This window comes from Melopsittacus undulatus, chromosome 2, assembly GCF_012275295.1.
Source record: "Melopsittacus undulatus isolate bMelUnd1 chromosome 2, bMelUnd1.mat.Z, whole genome shotgun sequence".
In the NCBI taxonomy this organism is placed as follows: Eukaryota; Metazoa; Chordata; class Aves; order Psittaciformes; family Psittaculidae; genus Melopsittacus; species Melopsittacus undulatus.
Window position 1 is genome coordinate 41,077,450 of NC_047528.1, and position 27,135 is coordinate 41,104,584.

The following is a 27,135-nucleotide window of genomic DNA, read 5'->3' on the forward strand; positions in this document are numbered from 1 at the left end:
TCATTCTCAAAAGCAACTTTGAGATGATTGTTATTTCTTTCATTACTTCTTCAGTTTTCTTAAAAGTGAATCTCATTACAAGAAGTTACATGTTTGTACCTGCCCATTGTTTAAATGCTGCTATATATGATGCTTTTGCGAAAGCTAATGCTCATAAATAAAAAGGTAATAAACACCCTATGTAAGCAATACTTTGTGTTAACTGTGGCTTAATCTGACTTGCACTACAGTGCAAGTGTTAAGCAGATAGCTCAGAAACATTGTTCTCATTTAAACCCAAGCCTAACTTGAAATCACAAACACTGTTACATAATTTAGTCTGTAATACAGTTACACATCAATTTTGATCACTTAAACATTAATACATGTACATGGAAATTGTATAAATGTGTACGAAAAATCTCACATAATTTTGTTCCTTGCAAGATACATTGATTCATTATTAAGACACACTGATTCATTATTATTGCAGATTGCCACCTCTTAAGATACTATCGAAACTCCTATAATATTTGGTGTTGGTTTTAGATTACCAGAGGAATGTGCTAGGATGAAAACTCTCAATTGCCATTTTTTTTCTGCTCAGCAAGGTAAATCCTACTCTGTCTACTCCTAACGCAGCCATGAAGTTGCCAATGGAGTTGTGCTTTTGCACCTAGCGATAAATTAACCCACTGGGCATGGTTTGCCCCACCAGATGCCAACATTTGAAAACATCATGAGGTGCTGTGAGATGTGAGCATGGTGAGAACAGAAGGTGAGGAATGGGAATGTGGGCAAATTCAAAGGCGGGCAACTCAAGGACATTTTTTTATGTACTTCTGCAGTGAACCTAACTAAAGGTGAAAATTAAATCAGATAATGATCCAGGGATTATTTCCCTTATTTTTTAATGTCTGCCTACATATGCATGCTTTTGTGTCTCCCTCTCCATTTATGACCTCTTCTCAGCTTGCAGACTTGGGTGGCCAAGGTGCTGATGAGCCAAGGTGACTAACCAGGAGGCTGAATTTCACCACTGCTAGCTGGTGGATACTGCCCTGTTTTCCCATCAGCATGGCTGCAGCTGCCACGGAGAAAAGCATCCTTTACAGCTATTCTCCTCCCCCAAATGAGACATGTTAATAACCAACTGGCTGAAAGCCTATCAGATATCTCCTCCTCACAGTCACTACAGTGTGCAAACTTCAGTACAGGATTTTTATACAGTCAGAGTTCACGACTCCTACTTATGTCAACAGCTCTGACTTTCAGACATCTATGAACAACTGTGGAACTGGTGGCACCAAGGTTTATTAATACCAGCTGCAGTTCATAAACACTGAATTAAAAGTAATTACTGGCCTAACGAACATCAAACGGTAAAGAATGAAGAGATGCAGGCAAGAGATAATTTAGCAAGTGAGATGAAAAAGGTGGAGAACAAGTGAGCAATTGAATGCAACTGACAAGCAAGGTGGAGGAGAGCCCACAGAACATGCCAGTGCATCTAACCCCCCTTCGTGTTGTACTTTGTTCTGACAACCAAGCTTTTCCTTGAACTTAGGACCACAAAAATGGGTCACTGAATTGAGTTCTCTCTATCACAGGCAGACACATTTCGTTAGTAAAGCTCGGGCACTGAAAATGAACTGGGTTTCTTGCCCTTGCTGCTCCGCTTGAAAGGCAAGATTTGTCCAGCAGAGCTACCTGGTGGTTTCGTGGAGTGTGAATGAGGCTAAGGCAAGGCAAGCAAAAACAAACAAGTCAGAGACTGCTTTCGTGGGACAAAGGTGTCATTGAAAGAGCGCACAGGAGCTACAGAAGCAAGCTGTCAGCACTCAGTGCTGAAAGGACTGGTGAGCCAGGGGAGTATTTAAGAATGTCTACAAGTGCTGAAGGCTGCAGGCAGCCACGTCGCTCTTCATCCTTGTTAGCCTCAAGAAACAATGTCCCTTTTGCTAAAGAAAGCACAGAGAATTGCTCTTGATGCACATACATATATGCAATTACTTCTCAATGGCCCCTTTGCCAAACCCTATGAAAAAGGAGTTTCCCTTTGGCAGTGAAAGTGAATTCACTTTCTGCACTTGTTTTAAGGACAGATGTGCAAATGGGTCTCACATAAGGCACATACTGGCCTGTAAATACTCCAGAACTGCCATCATTAATGTTGTATCTGCCAACTGTCAGTTGCCTGCAGACAAAAAAATCAGATCTGGATAAGATATAAGCTTCTACTTCTATTGAACTAAACAGTTTTTGGCTTTAAAATTTATGCTGGCTGTAGAGGCCAGACAATACCCGATCCTGTTTCTCAGGACAAAATAGCCCCTTCTACAATGCTGGAACAGATTTAAACTTGCACAGCAACTTTCTAACAAGCACTGACTGAATTTGTGCTTTCTGGCACAAGACTGTGTTGGTTTTGACATGGTATTAGCCGTATCATGGAAGCACAATCTCCAGGAAGGATCCAGCATGCCAGCAAACAAACCCCTCAGAACAGGATGCAGCCTTCACATTCCCAGGGGAAAAACCTGAGCACAGGGCCACACCATAAGGATATTTTTTCTCCTCTCTCTAAACTGGAGCTCCTGTCCACATTAGGGCATCTCTTGAGAAGGGGAGACTATGGATTTCAATCTCTCCAGACTGACAAGAACTCAGCACTCCTCCTCTCACTTCTCACACACATGCTGGTGTTACTAGCTGTTGGGTAAATGCTGTCCCCTACCATATTCAGGCTCCACATGAATATGGTCTAATTCCTTTGCTTCCTTCCAGTGATTATTTAGGGATATGCAGTCTAAGTATTCTGACCTGGTCAAGCAAGGCCAAGCGCCATCAGAAATCCCGCAGCTGGATGCTTGTAGGTGGCCTGAATCTGTGCCCTTCTCAGCACAAAAAGGGCTGTACACTAACAAACTTCTATCACTACTGGAAGGTTTCAGTTGCCACAACCTGGTTTGTTTCCTCCTGCCAAATTTCCTGTGAGTGAAAGGGATGAAAACTCATTCCATCAGTAGGCTCATGAAGACCCACTAGAAGTAGTTTTACATCTACATGCTATCTTTGATTTAAAGGCACATACAAGCCCCTTGGGTTAAAGATGAATTAAATATTTAAGAGCAGGAGAAAACTAAGTAATCATCAGGAATTTTGCCTCTCGTTATAGCTAAGCCACATAGTATTAACTAATGCCGAAATGACTCATTACAAGATGATACTTGCTGGTGTGAAAGCAGCATCCTGAAATATTGAAGCCTCTGGCTCACTTTGTCTTAAAACCCCAGTTTTCTGCATTAAATTAACGTCTCTGCAGTAACTTTGTAAACATACATAAACGTAGGCCTGCTGATATACCATATCATAATACAAACTAAATCACACTTAGCTGCTCTCTTAAAATAATTAAAAATCTACCGCTTTTTTGAAAAGATTTCTAAATTCAGAGGCTGTTTGCTTTTGTTTCATATATTAAGTTCCTCACCCTGCTTTCTCTGAAGGATACCTAATATTTAACCTGCTGTTCAGAATGGTTGCTTGTGATGAGATTTCCAAGCAGCCTTGACTAGACTTGCCAGCCACAAGCAGGGTTACAGATGTCTGTAGTGTGGACAGTAACACCAAGAGCTGCGCTAGCCTGTATGGTGGGGAGGCCATTCTGGCCTTGCTAGTTCTGATCCATGCCAGGGTGATGTGTTTGCTGTCACAAACATAGCCACAGGTTTTTATTCTAATGGAAATTTAAGCAATGCAGAAATGTGATGTAGCCAAAAGACTCACGTTTGCTGTTGCCAAATGTCTGACTTAGAATCTCCTCTCTAACTCTTCCAGTGCATGCTGGCATACAGCAGGTAAAAGGTTATCTCTAGCTGTAAGCAATGGTTGCCTTGCACTTACCTCTTTTAGGAATGGAAATCAAATACCTCCACACCCCAAAATTAACATTTACAAGAATTTCATTAGTACTTCTGTTACACACGTATGTGCCTGTGTCTGCCCAGCACAAAGGACTCAAATAACAAAGCAACATTTGCTGCCAACTCCTTAGAAGGATGGTATTGGAAAATATGGTCAAGAAAATTATACAGCACTCATGCTGTACCATAATATATGCCAGCACCAGAAACAGTGAAAGAGGTAGTTGGAACCTAATAATGATAATAATCTGCCCTTGCAATGGCTCCATGACCCACCAGCACCTAATAGTATGTTTCCATCAGCCCTCATTGTCTCTCAGAGCCTTGGACCTCAGGAGATGGATGACACAGGAGGGGAGGGAATTTTGCAAATACAACCATCCCAGCCCTCCCATACAGCTAGCAAAGGGAAATGGGTGCCTTCAGATATGCTGAGCACCCACCTCAAGGAGAACATCAACGGAGAACACCATAGACACTGCTGTGTGTTTCTAGCAGTGGAAGAAACACTTCCAGATGCAGATGTACATGAGCTGTTTGAAATTATGCCCTCAAAGATTAAGTGTTATACTCAGGTTTATGCCTTAGGAAAACAAATCCTGGGTTTATGGACCTAGCAAATGTACGGGAACGACAATACTCATTATTTTCTCCTAACCTGGTCACAGAATAATAGAATCATAGAATCGACTAGGCTGGAAAAGACCTTTCAGATCATCAAGTCCAACCATTACCCCAGGACTCCCAAGACCGCCACTAAACCATGTCACTGACGGCCTCATCTACATGGGTTTTGAACACTTCCAGGGACTGTGATTCCACCACTTCCCTGGGCAGCCTGTTCCAACACCTGAGCACCCTCTCTGTGAAGAATTTTTTCCTAATATCCAAACTAAACCTGCCCTGGTGCAGCTTGAGGCTGTTACCTCTTGTCCTATCGCTTGTTACTTGGGAGAAGAGACCAACCTTACCTCACTACAACCACATTTCAGGCAGTTGTAGAGAGCGATCAGGTCTCCCCTAAGCCTCCTTTTCCTCAGACTCCAGACAAACACCCCAAGTTCCCACAGCCATTCCTTATCAGACTTACCCTCCAGACCCTTCATCAGCTTTGCTGCCCTTTTCTGGACCCGCTCCAGCACCTCAATGTCTTTCTTGTAGTGAGGGGCCCATACTATATGAAGCACATATATGGCATTTTTCTTCCTATTTAAAGTTCACTGTAAGCGCTTTATGTGTTGGAAAACGCTCTGAGTGGACCTATCAGATTTTCAGTCAAAACAGCCTGGTGTCTGGTAGAGGCAGCAGAACTGGTCGATCTATTTCATAAAACTTTATGTACAAAGTAGCAGTATCCATGAACGTAATGGTCAGAATATAGAGTCTACAGGGGTAATTTTTATTACAATTTATAGCAAGATTACCCATACTCCACAGTTTTCAGATTTTATTGAGATTTTACGGGACTATATTGGCTAGGGCAGTTAAGTGCATGCATCACAGCTATGGTTCACAGAGATGGGAACTGGTACTGAACACACGGTGTTAACTAATCTACCACAGAATATTAATTGTTATGATTCAATCAAAGGCAATATTTGAATCATTTCACCAGCCAAATAATTTGCCATAAATATGTAAAAGAACAGCTATGTAGAGGAATACAGAGGAGAGGGTGATTGAATGGATGTAAGACATGCACATACTTAAGCATCTCTGTCACTGGCCTGTATATATAAACATACCACACAATTTTTTTAAGCAAAGGACTTTTTTTCTAAGCTATTTGAATACTGTGAGACCTCATCTACACAAAAGCTAACTACTGAGACTTCTGAGATTTATATCTCACTGAGCATCCTACACACAAATACTCTATTACCAGAAGTAAAAAGGCAAAACAATAAGGACAGAATATATTTAATATGAAATAAAGTATTGCAAAGCCACTACAAAACAGTCATAGGTTGCAACTCACACACTGCAACAGTCTAGAGATATTTTAGACACCATAAAGTTTCCAGGAAGTCAGTCCAAGGCACAATGAAACCCAAGGCAGGGATAAAGTAAATGAGAAGTTTTATGCTTGTGTTTCTGCTGGATCCAAATTTGTGGGATAAAAGCAACTAGATCAAAGCTCAGCCCTGGTGAGAGTACAGATCTGGAGGACCAGAGGCATTCTTGGTGTGGAAGACAAGAAATTAACAGTTTCCAAAAGGTGCAGCAACTTGGGATACGTCAGAATGGACTTTATAATCCTCCTTATCCTGGGCTTCTCAAATAAATTTGGAATAAGCATCTACCTCATTCCCTTCCACAAACCTGCTCCTACATAAAAACATACATGATATTAAATCCACTGTTGATAAATCTTAGAAGAGCACGTGCTTCTGTAGTGGAAAACCCAAAATATGTCACTAGTGAGTCACCAGAAATATGTTTTTTTTTTGAGATTTAAGTAGAAGACTATTTATAGGACTCCACATAGTTAATCCAAGCTGGTTTGTCTTCATGCAACCTCCTTCTCAATTTCAAATACTACAGTATACCTTATAACCTGTGTTTTAACTCTCCATTCTGGCAAAAATTACTATTTACTCTAGTTCTTAAATATATGCACCATCTCCAGTAATGCAGGTTCCACCCTGAATGTCAGCCTCTCCTCTAGATGTTTCTCCTTCCTGGCTAGCCATTACCAACCTGCTCCTCCTTTCCAAAACCACTAACATTTCTTCCAGATGAACCAAGCAAACAGGGGGAGAGAGATTCAACATTCTGGGGGCTGGAGGGTGGAGGTGGACAGGTTGGAATATGCACAGGCGCTAGAGATTTTTGGGCTAACAAAAAAATTACTGTTAAAGTAGAAACTCTCTGCCTCAATGCAACTCAAGTCCAAAATAGCCACCTACTAAAATGTAGAAAGGATAATCACTCCATATGAAATAAAAAAGGCAACACTACTGGTTTCAATTAAGAGTCTCTTCCATAGCATAATTTATACAAACAGACCATATAATCTGACCTTTAAACATATGGAAAGGTTCTCTAAATCTTTAACTTTGTACTACAAATTGGATTTACTTTTGTGGAATGGATTTTACAGTAGGCAGAAATAACAGGCTGTACTTACAAAAAATAACCAACCAAACAAAAAACCCCACAACAAACCCAGCAAGGGTAGTTGATAATGTAATCTAGTGGTATTACCTGTTTTAAATTACAGAAAAATCTACAGCAAAAGGTTTACTTTGCATTTACTACATGTTAAGGTACCCACAGTGAGGAATACGGCTTGAAAAGACACAATCTTTGTATTTCTGCTAGGTCTATATACAGACATAGTAACATATAAATAGTCCAGGCCAATGTCATTACAGATATTTACGCACACAGGGAGTGGATGAAGTTCAGTCAGCAAATTTAAATTTGTAACGTTCTGACTTCTGGATTTTGCTAGTGATTGTGTCTTCTGAAGAGTGTAAGACCCATAAGAGTGAGAACCCAAAAACTTGAACCCACTCCCCAGAAATATCACAGTTGCACAGGTTCTTGTTGCACCATCATCAGGAGGAAGCTTCTGAAAGGCCCTTTAATGAATGAAATAACTCTTCTGAACTACAGAAAGCAATTTTTAAGGATATTATCATTGGCAAAACCTGCTGCTAAAAGGACATGACTTGTCAACAGTATTCACAGAACCACAGAATGGTTTGGGTTGGAAGGGACCTTACAGCTCACCCAGCTCCAACCCCTGCCATGGGCAGGGACACCTTCCACTAGACCAGGTTGCTCAAAGCCCCATCCAACCTGGCCTTAAACATTGTCAGGGATGGGGCAGCCACAGCTTCTTTGGACAACCTGTGCCAGTGACTCACCACACTTACAGTACAGATTATTTTCTTAATATCTAATAGAGTTCTTCCATCTGTCAGCTTAAAGCCATTTCCCCTCATCCTATCACTACTTGCCCTTGTAAAAGTCCCTTTCTAGATTTCTTACAGGTCCCCTTTAGGTATTGGAAGACTCTTCTGAAATTGAAGCAGTGGAAGAAATCAGGCTAATGGGACCAGAGTTTGTAGGGAAATGCGTTGCTGCCATTAAGGCCCCTCTCACTCCTCTCCGTCCAAGCCTCTTCTTTGTTCTCCTTCACCCTGCTCAGATCTCCTTTCTACCCTCCTTTTGCTTCTTCGCCCTTCTTCTGTCTTCAAACCTTTACCACTTTTATTCCTGAACATGTTCACACACCTGTAGCTGTCTCATCAGCTCTCCTTTTCTCCCCCACTCCCTTACATCCTGCCCTCTCCCCACTGCCCAGCCCCTTCCAACCTCCTCCTTGCATTTTCTGAGCCACATTTTTTCTCACTTTATCCTTTGAAGGAACATGTTTTTTTTTTTCAGATCTCCAGACTTGGTTTCCACAAGTGCTTATAAAAGAAAAGAAAGGACAGTGGTCCAAACCAGACTTGAGGTTCATGGCACAAAACCAGAGGTCCTAGAGTTTTTCACCAAAAAAAGCTGGAGTATATTTTTCAGCATTGAAAGTGCTACTTTTTTTCTCGGTGATCAGTCTCAGGAAAAGTGGAATAGGTTTTTTTTTTTTGAAACTTTCCTCAAAAAGAAAGAAAAAAATAAAAAAGGAATAGCCTGAGGTAGATTTGCGGCATGGAAAATGTTAGCCTAAAAGGTTAACACACAGGCAGACTCTGAACAACTGAAAACAGGGGTTTAAGGGAAACCATGAGGCAACCTTACCTATAGGTGCTGGTACCTGCTGTGCCTCTAATTACACCTTTTAGCAATCCTTACCATTGCTGAACACGGAGAAAAAAAAAGGTGAGGAAAGAGTCTATCATTGGATTTTAATGATCTGAAGCACTTTAATGTGTAATAAATTCTAGTCACCTACTCCATGTAGAAAAAATCTCCCAAGTGCTTTTTAAGGCTCTGGATGACAAGACATCAGTGGTCACCACTGAAAGAAGTTGACTTCATCTCTTCTGACACATTGCAGGGGGTGGCAGAGGCTGCAGTGCCAAAGAGCAGTGCCCACAGGGACTTGTTCCTGGATCCCACCCCTTCCATGCCCAGGCAGCCTTAACACAATATTGTGCTTTGTGCATACAAAATTACATGAGGATGAAGATGTAGGGGGCAACTTGCACAGCTGGGCTGGCAGTGTGGGGGGCAGCACACTGAGACCGCCACTTTAGGGGTCTCCCTGAAGTGCTCCCCTGTCGCAGCATCTGGGGGATATCAGGGAGAAGAAGGTCCACAGTCCGTGAGGGAGTCTGCATGTAACTCTGTGTGTGTACACATATGAGAGTGTTGTGGGATTACAGAACAGCGTTTCTAATTTGTAGAAACTTAGTAAGCTTTTGTAAATGGCTACTGTTGTATTACCAATACTGAACACATTGTACACTGGTTGCCTTCTAATTATGTGTTGTTCATAAATTCCTAAAAATGCTTCAATCCCCATTTTGATTTATACTAGGAGAAATGAGAGACTTTCGTCCTGCTAAAAGCATTGATCTGACAGAGAGATGCTTTCATAGCATGGTAACCCTGGCTTCCATTGCCCCTCTTGGGGTGTTGCATGTGGCACAGGACCTGAAGGGGTGCTGCTGGCAGCTCGTATATACAAGGGCTAATCCTCTTCAAATCCACTTGGTTTGCAATGCTGCAGAAAGGGTTTGATTTAACAGGAGCCCTTGTAAGTGAAAAATAGGAGGGAAGAGACGAGACTGAGAGAGCAGAAATAAGCAGCACTTTGGGAGGCAGAAAAGGAGATATGAGTCTCTCCTGAAGGAAGGTGCAACAGAGGCCAGGATGAATGATGCCATGGCGAAGGATGTGCAGCGGCAGAGGAGGAGATGACAGTATGGGTTAGAAATATTAATAGATAAGGAGGGAGAGATGAAGCAGAGCTGCTGAAACTGACACTCACAGAACTGTCAATGAAATTGGAAGGACTGGGGAAAATGGAAAGATAGAAAAAGGGGGAAACAAAAGTAGAGGTATTGATTACTTGTTCTGGAGGGAAGAGAGAATTCAAACAGAACATGGAAAAAGAAGTATTTGCTTGAACTGCCTAGAAAAGCAGCCACTGGGAGGACAGTTTAGTCTGAGAGAGAGAAAGGTGGACTGGGAAGCATCCAGGAAACAGAAGCCACCTGAGCAAAACACCTGGAGGAAGGATTAGAGGGGTGGTAGTGGCCTGAAAAAGTTTTGCAATAAAAGTAGAAATGAAATGGTTTCTAGTCAAACCTGGAAGGAAGAGGAAAATTCAGCATGAAGAAACTAAAACTGTGAATAACAAGGGATATACCTTTCCCTATATCCTGTTTCTTTGCAGTTTTCTCCTAAGTACCTGTACCTAGAGAAACAGGAGAGGCCTGAACTTAAGTCTGATGTAATTTTCATTAATCTTATCATTGGAAGCATCTCTGTTCAGGGAAGTGCCTAAGTCTCATTTGAGCAGAAAGGACTTAAATACAGGATAATGTAGAATATAACTTCAAGTGCTTCCCAACCATACCCCTGGATCATCAACATGGTCTCTGGTTTAGCACCAGAACAGCAGCAACACAGGGATTATGAGACAAATGCTGCTGATACTATTTGTGCATTGATTCTGTTCCAGTGTGTGTATTTTTTTGTTTCTGAAAATGATCGACATTCACGTAGAAGCTGAAAGTTGCTACTCTAGATGATTCCAAAACTGCACTACTCCTTCAGCTGGTAGAGGCTTAGCAACCAATTCAACTTGACAGCAGCATCTGTTAGCATCTCTGTACGTCTGAAATATATTTAATCAATTAATTTGTGTAACGTCACTGCATTTTATTATTTATATTGTTTTACATGTAAAGGAAGAAAAACATCCTCCAGCAAAAGCTGACAAAAGGTGACTACCTAGAGGACTGTTGCCCATTATTCTACTATTGTATTTATTCAAATTAACCTGAACATTTACATCAAAAGAATTAGTGACAGCAAAATGGGTAAAACAGATGAGAAAAACAAAATTAAAAACTGCTTAATCCCTTCTTTTTTGTTAGCTGTACATTACTAGGTGCTGCAAGGCTGGTTAATGATCTTTGCCAATAACAGCACAAAGGCGATATTGTCAGGTCAGGAGGCCCAGAGCTTGTGGGCTGAAATCCCTGTGGCACACTAAATTGTGGAATTTTGTTGACAAAACTGGGGTAGCAAAGTTCCCGTTTTACAGGATCAGGAGGTGCTTCCTATAGAGGAGACGACTACCACAGCCAACTAGCACCTTTTAAATGGAAACAAACAAACGGGAAAAATTCTGGATGAGCTCAAGGTCAGGTGTGGCTCAAAGCTCCAAAATCAAAATACAAACTAAAACTTTCCTTTTTCTTATTTCCCAAACATAGTGGTGAAAAGTTCTGCTTCCATTCATTATTTCTTGACACAATGGCACAATGTCCTAAAATTACGTCAGTGTATGAAGTGCAATAAAACTTCTGAACTGTGAGTTTGAGGCTTAAATCAAAACCCAGATCAGCCATGAGCTTGTTTCCTATGTCCAAACCTGTTGAGAGGGCACAGACCAAACTCATATACTGAAGGAATGGGAGAGCCAACGATTTATGGACAAGAGGATGCTACTAAACAGAATGACCCATCACTGTACTCCTGTACAATAATATGCAGTCACCAGTATATCAAAAAAAGACATGAGAATTGAAGAAAAAAGGTCTTTTAGTTGTAGAGACCTGCTCATTATGCAATTAGGTACGCAAGAGATGATATAAGATGTATTACTAAATGCCCTGTAGTCCGTAAGCCCTGAAGTAAGGTTATCTGTCAGTACCCTCCCTTTCTGCCTCATGCAACACCCCGTTTCAGGGAAGAATTAGCCATATTTTATTCACTCACATGCGATGAGCCCTGAAATGAGTCTCTCTTGTTTCTCTCCTCACGTTCCCATCTTGGTCACTAACGCCTTCTTTATAAAGCTATGCTTTTCAAAGTATCTTGGAACATGTTCTGTCTTTTCTTCCTTCCACCCATCATGCCACCATCTCTAACAGATTATTGCTCCCTCAGTAACTGTAATGTGCTCGTTTTTTGTTGCTCTCCAGCTCGCTTTTCTGTGTTCTTTGGACACTTTTCTGAGTGTATCTGCTCTTTTGGCATGTGCTTTCTTCCTCCCTTCACACCTCCATGTGCCTCTCAGGTCCTGTGTCTGTGAAAGTCATTCCCAACATACACACTCCATGTGGCTTCCTTCCCTTTGCTGTTTAATCTGGAAGAAGAAACCTAATTAAAAATACTGCATTGCCACTCCTTGAAATTAATAAAACCTACCTCTCTGCATCTGCTACTGCTCTTTTGTCCAAATTCCTCTCCTTCACAAGTTCCTACATTCCAGTGATTGCCTTCTCTGTGCATGGAAACGTGCACGTTCTCTGCACAAGGAATCTCTCTTGCCAAATCTGTATAACCTGAGTTTTCCATGTTCATCTGTGACATTTTGTCACTATTCAGTTTTCCTATTTCTTCAGCTTCTGGGGAGGACTTATTCCTCCCAGGGCAAAACTTGCCATAAGTTGTCTGAGCATCTAATACCACTGCTGACCTCCATCTTTGTAACACTATTTATTTATTTTAAATAGCATCTGGGATAAGACTTTGAAAGGTTCCTCTTGATGGTGAAAGTTATACGACTTTTCAGCAAATAGCACAGTAAGTTTGGAAATGAACAGCTGTATAACATTGTTACATTTTCCTCTTACAAGAGCAGTTTTAAGAATGCCACAGATGCACAAAACTGTTTCCACCTTACCTTTGACGTGGCTTCTCCCATCCTCTAACAGTGGTACTACTATAGTGTTGTTCATATTCCCAGGTGATCTCACAGCTGTATAGACAACAGGTACTGACTGTACCACCACCGGGATACGGTGCACGTGACTCATTTTGTTGGATTGCAAGTTCATGGGGCTGGAAGGTGGTACAGGATGGATAATGTGCAAAAACTGCTGGCCTCCAACACCAGATGCAGAGGCCACAAGAGGACCTGGAGTTAATACTGACGGTACAGATGCTGCTGAGGATACCGATGTTATTACTGTGGGTGATGAAGCTGGCCGACTAGAAGAAGAAGAAGAAGTAGAAGTGGAAGAAGGGGAGGAGGCTGATGCTGTCATGGAAACTGGTGAAGATGAAGCTGCTGTAGGGGACGACCTGGCTTTGTTTATTGACAAGTCCACTGGTTCAGTCTGTGTTTGGAAATGGTCTGTAGATAATGAATCCTCCGTGGGGTCTGCTTTCATGTTGTTTAGTAACAAGGGTACAGCTTCCATATCTGGATAGTTGTGGACGTTTGGAGACTGTCAAGGAAGGACAAAAGGACACAGTTACACATGTGGCTAAAGACACCTTACATATCCAATTGCTAAGGTGCATCACACAACTTGGTCATGAAAGCCACAGGATTTGTTTCCTTTTCTTGTGTCAGCTCGTAGTTTTAAAGGACAAATTTCTAAATCATGCTAAAATTCACAGACATGTTCAGTTTGAACAGAATATTAAAAAAAAAAAAAAGTTCTACTCCCGTATCTTAGAAGATGGCAGGACTAAAAACTACAAAATCACCCTGTTTCTTTGCATTACACAAAGTCATCAGTGAAAAAAAACTTCTGTATCTCCACAGATAACCACTATTTATATTGACAGGACATTTCTTCCCAACATCTATCTTCAAGCTACAGCATTACTCCCTGGTGTTATCTCCAACAGACATGAAGAAAAACTGGTCACCCCCGTTTTTCAAACAACTTTCTGAATGCTCGAAGACTGTAATTTCTCCTTACTTGTCTACCTTCTATATTACACAGACCTTGCTTCTTTCTGTCATAAGTCAGCTTTAAAAGAATAAGCCTTAGCACTCAAATTTGCCTTTTACAGTGACCTTTGCAGTTTCTCCACACCACTTTTCAAAAGACAGTGCTTTACTCTAACCATAGTCCTTCAGTTCAATGTTTGACATTTTGCGTTCTGTGTGCTTACTGGTAATGAACTTGCAGGTCGGTACAGAGCCCCATGTTTGTATGGCTGCCCTGTTACAGGCAGCGATGGCTACAGCAATTAATTATTCTGAATTAGCACATTAGATTTTTGTTATAATTTTCTTTTATTTTTCCCCTTTTTACTTAAGAACAATTTTCCTGACTTCACAAAATAATTCTCTGATGCTTTACACAAAAGCATAGAATACATAGTTCCTTCAAAGCTGGTTCATCTAAATTTATTCTAGACTGGTGCCATCTGCTATTTTTATAGTTTTATTCTTTATTTCCATCATCAAAGAGATTAACAGAATTTTTGAATAATGCTAGGCCAAAGATAGATCCCTCGAGAAGCTCCTTTGAGGTATCTTTCCTTTCCAACAGGACATCATTTATAACTACTCCTTAAAAATGTTTTGTCAAGTAATTTTCAATAGGCAGAGCAAGGGAGGGAATGCCCATTGATTACCTGGCAGAAAGACCCAGCCCAGCTCTCAGTTCCTCAGCTGAGTACCTCCATGGTACTGCACTGTAGCAGAGCTCCTCTACAGGCACACACACACACTATTATGTGCTGTAGCACGGAAAACCAACCTCAATAAAAAACATTTGCCAAGCTACTTCAAATCTCACTTGACCCAAAGCAATTATTCCATATACAGATCTAACAAGCAATCTTTTTATGGTACCTAAGCAGCTCTAAATGCATTCTCTCAATCTCTAGATTATAGTATTTACTAAGTATCTAAAAATATTAAGTCAGAAATATTTTAAGCCACAAATATTTTAGTTCATCTACCCTAAATAAGTTAACAGTCAAGCAAGCTATGAATTTACTTTGGGATTTTTATAATGAACTATGTTAAATATTTTCACAGAGAACCCTCCTGGTTTTGAGTCTGAGCCAAATTTCATCACAGAATGGAATTCTATTGCAAAGGGAAAATAGAAACACTAATATTAAAAATTGCAATAATAACAGCCTAAGCGGGTAGTATCCCTGGCATGCTGAAAGATGAGATATTCTGGTAGATCCCAGCTATTCAGCTGATTTGCGCTGGCTCCCAGAGCTGGCATTTTCTCCCATTTGAAAGCAAGAACATCTCTGGTACAGTGAGTCTCTTCCTCTATTCATACACAAATCAACTTAAAACAAAGGGACCCCAATTCATCCGGTCCCTGGACCCTGCTGTTCTGCTGTAATACAAATAAAAAAAGCAAAAAATTCCTTTATAAAGACAATGGGAAGTCCTCCTGCTAAAGAAGAACACATAGTGAAGAATAGGTTTATAAAGTGCATAACCAGCTACAAGTGACAAGGTTACAAAAAACTTCCTCAATAAGGCAAAACTTGTAATTGCCCAGTGATGATCCCTTATTCTTTCCTCTGAAACACCTTACTCTGGGTATTGTCAGTAAACAGATTCTACATTAGGCATACCGTATGTGCCATGACAAAGACAAAACCATAAATACACATGGCACAAGCAAATAATTTGTCAACTCTTAACAAGTCTTGTATATGCAATGAGCAAATGGACTGGTTCTGCTGAACTGAACTGACTGGTGGTACAGTGCGGACAAGGCAGAGAGGGACACCCTGCATAAGCTATACCCAAATATTTGTAAGGCTAAAGGCAACACCTATCTTAAATGTCTGAGAGAAAAGGGATAAACAGGATCAACTCTCATAGAAGGGAGATGAGGGATACCTTTGTGCAAACAGCTGGGCAAGGGTTACCTAGAAGCAGTATGAATTTCCAGCTCCATCCAGAGGGCAGATAATGTGCCACAGAGGAAATCCTACATGTTGACATTCTTTCAGGCTTCCCCTAGGTGCCAGAGGCATATTTCAGCTTGACCCAATGCTGCTGACCCAGTGTGCTGAAGGATGATGGAGTACCCTTCTGTTGCTGCCCCCACTGCTTTTCAGAGCACCCTCAAGTGCTTTAAGGGCACCGCAGATTTGATGTTCCCAGCGTAAGCACACCAGACTGCTCCCGGGACTCTTGTGACTTCCAGGATAAGTCTGAGACTTGACACAAGGGATCCACATGGCCATTGAAAGCAATCCATCACCAAGCAGAGCACAGTCTGCCCCAGAGTCCCCACTCCTGCCTTTGCAGCAAGCAGCATCAGGTCCCTTACAGGAAATGTAAGGAAGAACACCAAACCACCATGTAGCTGACACCATACAAATTACTTGTTCCACAGATAGAGTCAATTGTCTCTGAGACAAAACACAGGTCATGACCTACAGATTTTTCTTGATTGTCCTAACAGGCTTTTGTTTTCCCATAGTAATTACACCTAGTCTTTTGGGAATAAAACAAAAGAGAAATAAGTACCATGTAACTGCAGACAATCATACAAATCACTTTCTCTTTAAATAGCTCTATTGCATTACTTTTACACTGTACCTTTCTTACATTGCATCTATCTTTTGGTAAGTATCCTGTTCTTGTTCAGAGGTGCTGGAGGGGCAATGCAGTCTCTGTGTACTATGGTACTACAGTTGAGAGTATTATTTCAGTCTTCATCAGTGAAACTGAACTCAAAACCTTTACAAACCCCTTCATGAATTTCTCCAAACAGGATGAAAACTGGTATGTCCTTCAATGACCTCCTTTCCCTGCCAAAACTCTTAAGACTAAGAATGCCCTTTCTTTAGTAATTCAGGCCATGACTGATGTCAGTCAACATTACAAAAGACAGCAGGATCCTTATCAAAACAGGTTTATACATCCTATACTTCAGATAAAAGTTGTAAACAAGTGTTATATTCTGTGCTGGTGGTTGTGAACAAAAAGATCTGCCCTAACAACTCATGCTCCCTTACAGTGACCTACAAGTGGTATGGAAGTTTCTTCACGATCTCAGGTTTTATTTCAACTGCCAAAGTTCTATTACCTGAATCAAGTCTTTGAACATTAAATTATCATTACTTTCTGCAAATGGATGACATAAGCAAACCTTTCCCATGGCAATGACTATATCAGAATTAGGAACTACAGGACAAAGAGTAGCAATGAAGCCAAAAGAGAGGGCTCAATTCTCAGCACACTACTTCTTAGAATCTCCCCAGAACATTATTAACTGACAATCAACTATTCATTTCCCTACACGATGAGTGCTGATGTTAGTTTTATTTAACGGAATCACATCTTTTCTAATTGGGAAGCTCACAACAGCTGGGATATTCAGAGGTATACCTCCAGCCAGTCTGTCAGATCCTAAAGTCAACTGGATAAAAACCAAATGGTTGTGTGTTTTTTAATTCTTTCTATTCCTGCCTTCCCACCCCCATCTAGTGAGCTGGGCTTCTTGTGGTGGTGTGGGCTCAGCTGATTGCTAATTTGAGCACCTGAAACGGGTTTTTTGGTCTGGCTACCAAAAGTGTTTGTGTTGCTTTTGAAAACTTCAGTTTGGTTTTAGGAGTCTAAACTCTGTTGTTCAGAGTCTGGCAGCTTTCAGAGCATTTGGTGGGTTAGACAGGGTTCAGCCTGAGGTCCCTGTAACCCAGAGGGCTTCCTTGGAAGCCAGCCCAGACCACGGAAATACAACATGAGGGGGTATAGCTCCATGTGGCTTCCCTCATCTCAGAATGCAGGAGCATCTGTACTTTTCCTTCCACTGCTACGAAGGACGGGGACAGCTTCATCCTTGTCTCCATCCAACTGGGACTCATAGGCAAATCTCAGTGATGCTCCTCTCTGCAACAATGCCATCATATCATGCCAACAATGCTGCTCACCATCCACTCAAATCCAGGTTGAAATGTAACTGGAAGGGAGGTTAGGATGTCTCCCTGCTAGAAAAGGCTTTTTAATAAACCTGCAGCCTCTATTAGTCAGTGCTCTTGGCTCATGTTTTTTGTGCCTACCCCTTACAGCTGTATACCAGTATTCTCTGCAGTGCTCTGTTTCATTAGCTTGCCATTAATAAACACCGCCAGGAACATAACACGTGATTTCCCTATTCACAAAGCTTTTCTTGGCTGTGTAAAAAAGCATTCCTTACTGCCCTTTTCCCCAGCCATTATCGAAAAACAGTCAGCCACAAAACCAGCCACAAGACCATGAGCAATGCATGGCAAAGTTATAGCTGATAATGTCTTATCTACTGGACGGCCATCCTTTACTACACAGTTCTACTTAATCTTCTTTCCAACCCCCTGAACAACACCTCTTAACTTACTCAGGAGGGAATTTTGCAACAGCCTCTTTCCACTCTCTCATTCTATTCATGGCAACCATCTTCCCTGTTTATCAGTATTGTCCCCCATCCATAACCAAAACATGAAGTGCTCATAGTTTCCACAGAGCTGAGGTTAAAACCAGTGAAAAAGCAAAGGTCATTTTGGTTTCAGCAACTCATCCTGATGCCTTGCAGCTCATCAACTTCACAGGGTACTAAGCTTCAGTGAATCTTTACATCTTTGTGGAGTTTTATTGCTCCAACACAACAGAGTTTACAAACCTCCAACAATCAGTTGTCAGCTTCTGAAGTGTTCTTCCTTTCTGGCAGCAATCTTCCAAGGTCAAACAATTTGTAAGAAAGCATACCAAAAAAGCTCTCCTTGATGACGGAAAGCGAACAGACTAAATTTAGCATTTATAAAATAAGCTGGCTTTGAGGACAGGAAGTTCAAAAATGCATTGCTAAATGTTTTAACTCTTCGTCAAGTCACACAAACCCTCCTGGTTGTCACCGCGCTGCCCCACCTCATTCTGTTCTGTCAGGAGAAATTTCAGGCAGGATGATTTTGTTTTGTCAGCGCTTTTATCATCTCAGGATACTGAGATGAGAAAAAAATCACACTACTTCTGAAAAGCTACCCATAATTTTAACCACGTCATTGACGCAGCTGTACCAAAACACCAAGGTTCAGTGATGCAGGGGTGAAGTGTTCTGAGCATGCAGTGCAGAACTCTGCCGAGCTAGAGCAGCTTTCAGGTCTGATCATCACGCTTGGAGGGTGAGATCTAAATAACTGTGAATATTCTGCAGGTTACAGATTTGCTAACACTTCACAGTAAAAGAAACACAAGCTAGGTTCGAAATGACAAAAAGTGCTTGCTCTAGCAGAAGTAATTTTGCTTCTGCATAGCATACAGATGTGCTTACAACTCTAATGCCATGAGACGTGCAGGTAGATTGGGTTTAGGTGTGTTATCTTTGGTATACAGTTTGTCTTTTAAAATTAAAATGGAATATTTTCCTAGTACTTTCTGTAGATAAGAGTAGAAAGCTCATTTCTCCGAAACTGCAGTTCTGTCAGTGCTTGTCATGAAGTGTATTTGCCCACATGTGTTTTGTCCTGTCATGCCTCAGCTCAGCACTTGCAGAGTACAAAAGGTTGGCACAGGGTTAGTTTGGGTAAGCAGCAGCTCAAGCACTTCAAAGAGCCATGAATGTTATGGCTTAAGTACCCAGCACTTTGCTCAGTCTTTTTTTTTTTCTGTTATCTTGCTAATTTAGGAGTGAACTCTCCTCACAATTACAGAAGAGATTTTTTGACAACACCTTTCCATGATGAGATACTCCATTCACATGCTTCCACCTGGAAATCTTCAACCAAAGCAACAAAACACTCTAAGAAACGGAAGAAGTAATATAGCCTGCAAAGACGTGACAGCCTCTATTTGAAACACTGCTCTTCCTATGAAAAAAACATTCAAGACTCATTTATTCTGGACACGGAGCGTACACCAATACAGAGGTGACAGAAGCTGCATAAAATAAGAAGGGCAAAAAGTAGACAGCTGAAAGCTTAAAATGAGCAAAATACTTAGAATTTTGTTTCCAAATGCAAAGGCAGCAAGTGAGCAGGAATTTGTGCCTTTTTGCTCAAGGCTGCTGCTGCAGGCTTTCCCAGGCTGACAGAAGCTAGGATGCATTGGACAAACACAAGAGGTCACACTGAAAAAGAGCAAAATGAGAGGCAGCTGGATCTTTCTGCTTCTTTTCTGGAAGCACAAATTAAAAAGCAGCTTACTGTCAGTTTTCAAGAAATGGTTGCTCAGGGTCAAGGTTAAATTTGAGTTCGAAGGAAGAATAGAGATCCCCAAGAGACGGCACTCCCAAATGAGGTTGATTCAAACACTGTTACAGCTCCTCCCATGGAGGCTTTTCTAAAAAGCAGCAGTTGGTGTCGAGACAGAGAGTAGAATCCAGGGATTATTAAAACAAAAAGAAGTTCAATGGAAACGCATTTAAACAAATTGGAATCGATTCAATGGGAGAGACAGATGCTCACTTTAAAGTACATGTGATTCACTTAATATATCATCATTTCTGCACAACACTTGGATGTTTGATTTCAAAGTGGATGTTTCCAACCCTCAAAGCCTAAAGATGAAATTCCTATTCTCTTTGTGAATCTGAAGAGTCACAAGAAACACACTATGAGGCACAGGTGGCCTTTGTGAGCAGTGTTTCTAAATGTGTAGATCCTATAGAAGATGCCCCAAAATAAAAGAGAATTAACTAAGAGCTGAGGAGAGCAATTTCAAACCAACCACTCATAAATAACCAAGCAAAATTCAAGCTCCAGGGCTGTAAAAATCACCTTTTAACGTTTCCTGAACAGTCAAAGTGCAGGGTTATTCCACAAGTGTTTCAACAGTAAAAACGTACCATGTACTGCAACCTTTAGTAACAGCTCAAACTAGGACTGGGGAAACATGCTTCAAAACGAAAGGAGATCCTAATGCAAAGAGCATTAATTTTTAAACATGTTTAACAATGAACGCAAATACATCTAGTGTGAAATGACTTATTTTTAAATAATGCATTTGCAAAGACAGCACAAGCATTAAGGTTACTTGGCATTTAATTCTCTGACAGATTTACCAAAGGGTTTCTCCAGTGGCACAGGGCAAGTTATTATTGACTTGTACTGCCCAATAAATTAATCAGCTCCTGTATTAACTGCAACATTAAAGGTAAAATGCATATGCTTCTTGAACATGAAGCCAAATTCTCAGGACCAAAAACTCTATGTGGGCCTGTGTTAGTATTTGTTAAAAGCAATAAAACCTACCTCCTCAATCTCTAACTCATTAACACATTAAGAAAACTAGGTGCTAAGCTTATAGAATCATAGAATTATAGAATAGTTAGGATCGGAAAGGACCTTAAGATCATCGAATTCCATCCCCCCTGCCATAGGCAGGGATGCCTCACACTAGACCATGTAACCCAAGACTGTCTAACCTGGCCTTGAACACTGCCAGGGATGTAGCATTTACCACTTCTTCGGGCAACCTGCTCCCGTGTCACACCACCCTCACAGTAAAGAACTTCTTCCTTATATCTAACCTGCTTAACATGTATTATTTATATGTGAGCAGTGTTACTAGAACATCCTATCAAAGACAGAATCTGTTGAAAGAAGCCAATTTATGCCTATTGCTATGACACAACTCTTCAAGAAAAACGAGTCTAACAAAGGTATGGAACAACATTAGTGTAAGATGTTGCTTGCAACATTATTTGTTTAAGCATATAAAAAATATTAGTATCATGTTTGTATTCTTTGTCCTAATCCATTTTAGATTTGAGAGTAACTTCTGAATAAATGGCAGATCCCTAAATAATTGTTAAAGGGGAGATAAAATACCATGAAAAAATATCCTATTGCCTCCAGTGTAGAATTAATTTCAGGGATTTAAAGAAATGTTACTTTATAAAACTCCAGACAACAAGAATTTCACACATTCACTTAGCAGTTCTCATAAGTTTTCCCCCATGTGTTTGGGGTAATTCTTCCCATTTTTGATTTCACAAAGTCCTATATTTTCTTTAATTCAGTTGTAAATCAGAATTTTTCCATTGAGTTTATGGAAAAACTTGTGTGAACAAACTGAATCTTTTATGTTTACATTGGAAAACAATTGAAAAAGAAAATTATCAGACATACATTGGGATTTTGTTTTGTCAATCTAGACTAATTACTTAGCCTGACGTGAAACAAATCAGGAACTTTCCCCAAGTACCCACCATGCTGGTTTGCTGACAAACAGCTCCACCAAATCAGCAAGGTGCAGTGAAAGTCATTTTTGAAAAAAAGAACTCAGCAGCATTGACACTTCCGGGTGAAAATACTGAAATTATATTCTGAGGTTTACTTATTCCTAACATGGAAGCATTCAGTCTTTCCATGTGTCGTGGTTTAAACACAGTCAGCCACGCAGTCTCTCTCTCACCCCTGCCCCCTTCTTGCCCTCCTGCTTCCAGAGGGATGGGGAGGAGAATCAAAAGAAAGCAACTCCCACAGGTTGAGATAAGAACAGTCCAGTAACTAAGGTATAACACAAATCACTACTGCTACCACCAATAATAATAATGATTAAGAAAATAACAGGGGAAGAGAATACAACACCTCACCACCCGCTGACCGACAACTCACCCCACCCCGCCCGGCCAAGCACCGACCGATACCTAGTCCAAACCCACAGTGCTCTAGCCCTTCTGGGTAACTCTCAGTTACATCCTGGGCATGATGTGCTGTGTTATGGAATATCTCTTTGGCTAGTTTGGGTCAGGTGTCCTGTCTCTGCTTCCTCCCGGCTTCCCCTCCTCCCTGGCGAAGCATGAGACTCATGAAGTCCTTGGTCAGACTAAACATCAGTGTTATCAGCGCTGTTCCCAGGCCAAAAGTCAAAACCACAGCGCTGCACCAGCTACTAAGAAGGAGAAAAAAATCACTGCTACTGCTAAACCCAGGACACCATGCAAACCAACCTACACTGAAAATCAGTTAAAGCCTGAATAACAATTTGCTAAAGATCCACAGTTAAAATTTTGATACAAAGATTTGCTAGATGTTTTTATATTCTGCACGTCATCACAGAATATTTATAAATGTATTAGCAAAAAAAGGACTACGTCAAATAATGCACAAAACTATTATTTGTATCCTTTAACTACCTGCAAGCTGTTGCATAGCTCTAGGCAAAACTCATACCATGTCTCCTCCAGCCTTGGAACCCAGCACTGACAATCTGGTCTTTCACTTCCACATCATTCCTCCTTGGACAAGCAGTGCCAGAGGCTGCAAGAGTACTCTGCACCCACAAAACACAGCTGACATAAAAAAGGCTTTCGAAACTGGGTGGTTACTTCTTTTCAGTAATTCCTCATAACTCAGTCTCAGTCTTACCCACATGTCCTCTGAGATATGAAGACGCCTACAGAATCACAGAATCAACTAGGTTGGAAAAGACCTTTAAGATCATCAAATTCAACCCTTACCCCTGCACTACCCATGAACAACTTTAACAATTCTACGACTGATAAATACATCAGGAGTGGTGGTAATGGTGCCATGTCTGAAACTCACATCCAGTATATTATCCACACACCACAACTGGATTTCTCTCTATCTCTCTCTGCTTGTCTTTGCTCATCTTGATTTCCACCAGAAGGATTCATTTTCCCAAATTAACCTCCCTCTGTTTACTGTTCTTAAGGCTGAAGTTGAAGTTCACTTTGTTCTTCTGACCTCTCAACTGAGACTGCATCTCAATTTTGACACACTTTACTAAAATGAATACATTGAGTAGAACTAACTACAGTTAGGTCTGACTGAAAGTAAGTCATTCAGTGGTTTGGAGGAAGAAAAAGAAAAATCATTTCAGATAGAAAAAGTTTAAGAAAAAGTTTAAGTAAGCTTTTACTGAAACTAGCACTTCCCAGCTTCTGTTCTTAAACAGTCATCCAGGACTACTCTATTACTGCCTCATAGTACCAGTAAAACAAACATGCCCAGTACAGTTAGCTGTTTCTTAGGGTCCATGGTTTGAATTTGTACAGTCAAAACCTCTCATCCTCTGGGTGGGGGTGGCTCTACCCCAGGCTCATTAAACTGGGTGCAGTGAGTTTGCCTCTCACCCTCTTGAACTCCTGCTTGCCAGTGCTGCTCTTCCTCTGGGACCGGGCAGTGCAGAGGAGGACATCAGCTGACCTCAAAGAAGGAAAAAGAGCCAAATCTGGGAGGAGAAGAATAACACTGGCTGGAAAAAAATGTCCTAAAGGGGCAGACAAAATGCAAAGATTAGGTCTGGCACTGTCTGAAAGAGGAAACTGATAGCGAGTCCTGCCTGGGAAAGCTGAGATACTACCAGCAAAGAGACTAGGGCTTCAAAGGATCACACAAGCAGAGTCCGTGAATTAAGGAATTTAGGCATTTTAAATCCTAAGGAAGTCATTAGGTCAACTAACGTCACCTCAGATGCAACTGGGAGGACTACGAGATGAAGATGAGAGTGGGAAGTAAACGCTGCTCATCTCCCTGGGTGATGGGGTCAGCTGGGAAGGCAGCAGTGCTTGGCTGGATGTGAGGAAGAGTGTCCCAGCCCAGAGATGATGAGACAGGTCAAGCTTGCAGTGAACATACTCCAGTGAAAAGGGTTTGTGCCAAGTAAAGCAAGATGCCCCAGCAGTGCTTGGCCCATGACCCAAAGCCCTGTGGTTCACCATTCCCCTGCTGTCAGCAGATATCCCTGAAACCTGCTGGTGGAATATCCCATCCCTCCGCAACACCCATCCACAAAATATGAAGACACAAAGTGTACATTGCAGTAATCGCTCGCTACAGGCTCTGATCAAAGTTAGCACAGACAGCCCTCCTCCTAACCCTGCCTGAAGAGAGATTGCTTAATTGTTGAGGTTTACCAATGTTCTTTTGACACAGCTTTTGGGAACGGAGAATTGGGATGTCTATTTCTGACTTTTCCCCCAAAAGTGAATGTGCTCTTACATAAACTATGAATATGTATATTTGGAAAGCTGTTGTTTAATGCTTCTGGAATGGATTTTGATTCAATTCCTTGACCTGGTATGTCAGAATACTTACTGTTACAGAAGAAAAGACCAAGAATAAAAACTTAACCCTCTCTCTGCACCTTTTCTGAGTCTTCATATGTATGTTATAAAAATTACCGTTAAAGGCTAAATTAAATAGCATATGGATTATGAGATGGACAACCTACTGACACCATGCATAAGCAGACACTCCAGTACAGACTGTTTAACACCAATACTCTAGCTGACTGTGAAGGAGTCTTTGTTTCAATTCTTACCCTGTGGTAACAAGAACCACTTCCTGATTATTGCAAACTGATTAGTCTTCAGAAACCTCCTTTAGATGGAGATAATACAGACTACTTCCACTTTACAGAAGGGAAAATGTAGGGAGAGAATCTTAAGAGTTTTTCCAGTACTACATATAAAAGTTTGGAGTTACAATATTAGAGATGAAACCTTATAATAATAAAAAATCAAATGCATTCTAACCATGAAACCCTATTTATGTTATTTTATTCCTTCTTAGTGAATATAAATACCCTAGAACAAAGCCTATCATTATTCACAATAATTTTCCTGCTCTAAATTAAAGCCCACAGTGTCTGTCTATAACAACTCTCATTATTTTAAATTATCACACCTGAAATCTGAGACAATTATACATACTAATACTCTTATTTCTTTACGCCTTTAATGTTAAAAACAATATATATCTTGACAACTGAATTAAAATAAACTGATTTTTTTAATAGCTAGCAGCATTACAGTGATTTTTATTACAGAGCATAATAAACTGGGCATTTACTTGTTTTTCTCAGAACAGAGTAACTCAAAACTAGTATGATCATCATGTTATTAGTTATGGATGACATCACTCTAAGCTTGTTCCAGAGGACAGTTTTTAAATAAAAAAACATCAATTTCTCAATTTTCAAAGAAGGTGCTTGCAACAGCTTATAGCAATTTTGAAATATATGGTAACGCCTAAAACCAAATTATGTTAGAAGCAAAACTGTTGGGTTTTGGCAACAAATAATATATATAAAATACCAGATTAGACACCCAAAGATAAAGGGTAGGTTAACCAATTCTCGAGTCCCCTTAAGAGATACATTTTTTACTTTAATGGAAACTTCTTATATGCTTCCTATAGTGACAGGGGCTACAAGGCACTATTTCTCCTGCTTGACCAGATAAAAAGCGGAAGAAATGGAAAATGAGAAAAGAGCCCTCCTATTTTGGTCTACAAATAATTTTTCAACAGAATAACTTCTATTTTCTTTTCAAGCTCTTTAGAAGTTTCTGTTAAAAAGAAATTGGAGGGATAGTGAGAGGTAAATGTTAAAATGAACCATCATTAACAATGCACATTGACACATTTAATATTTAGGCAGTTAAAGAACACACATCAGTTATTTCCTGATCTGTGTGTTATTTCTTTACTGATTCTAATAAGCTAGTGAGTTTGAAATCAATTCCCCAAAGTTTCTGGTTGACCTAAATCCCCTTTCCCTGCCTCCTCCCCACCCCTTTCATTTGCTAACAAAACCACATTTTGTACAAAGTTTACCCTCAACTCTTTCACTAAGCCAAATGATTTGGGTTCAGTTCTGATGCCCAGGCACATGGAACTATCTGAGACCTCTTGGAGTTCAGCAGACAGCACGGAACTGGGAGAAAGGTTCTGTCACCCTCATGGGGAGGTGCTAGCTGTGGCAGGGGTACAGCAGCACACCTCCAAGGGCACAAGGCCATGATTCTGGCAGACAGGCAAGTCATTGCCTATGCAAACCGCAGCAAAACACACACACAAGTATCCCATCTTTGAGTCAAAATTAGGATTACAGTAAAAGAAAAAAGGCACTTAACTGTATGTATCCATCAACTCTGAGAATTTATTGTGGAATTTTGAGATGCATACACAGACACATGGATTCATTCTACTCAACAGCCAAAGCTTACATGAAGGATCTAAAGCTACTGAACATTTCCATCCTTTTTGCTCTAGGAGCACCATGAAGAAAAATATTCTTCACAATGAGGGTGGTGAGACACTAGCACAAGTTTCCCAGGGAGGTTTTGTATACTCCGTGTCTGGAAGTATTCAAGACCAAGCTGGAGGGGGCTTTGAGCAACTGCATCAAGTGGAAGGTGTCCCTATCCATGGCAAAGGGGTTGGAACTAGATGGCCTTTAAGGTTCCTTCCAACCTAAACCATTCTATGATTCTGTAGTTTAAGATGCAAAAGTTGATCCCTGCATGTGTGCTGTTTTGTTGCTCTGACTTAAAGGAAGACTTGAGCTACATGAAAAACTGATGTGATAATTTACTCCAGAAGGGTAGCGTGAAGTAACTTTACAAGATATATAAACTGA

General features: G+C 40.8%; 1 protein-coding gene across 2 annotated transcripts in view; it reads right to left on the reverse strand.

The window, feature by feature from the left end:
• KLF12 (KLF transcription factor 12) overlaps positions 1 to 27,135 on the reverse strand; it is a 244,941-nt gene that overhangs the window by 73,362 nt on the left and 144,444 nt on the right. For both annotated transcript variants that reach the window (XM_034074351.1, XM_034074350.1), the window contains exon 4: positions 12,724 to 13,270. In XM_034074351.1, the coding sequence (XP_033930242.1) occupies positions 12,724 to 13,270 (547 nt within the window). The remainder of the gene's footprint in view (positions 1 to 12,723; positions 13,271 to 27,135) is intronic.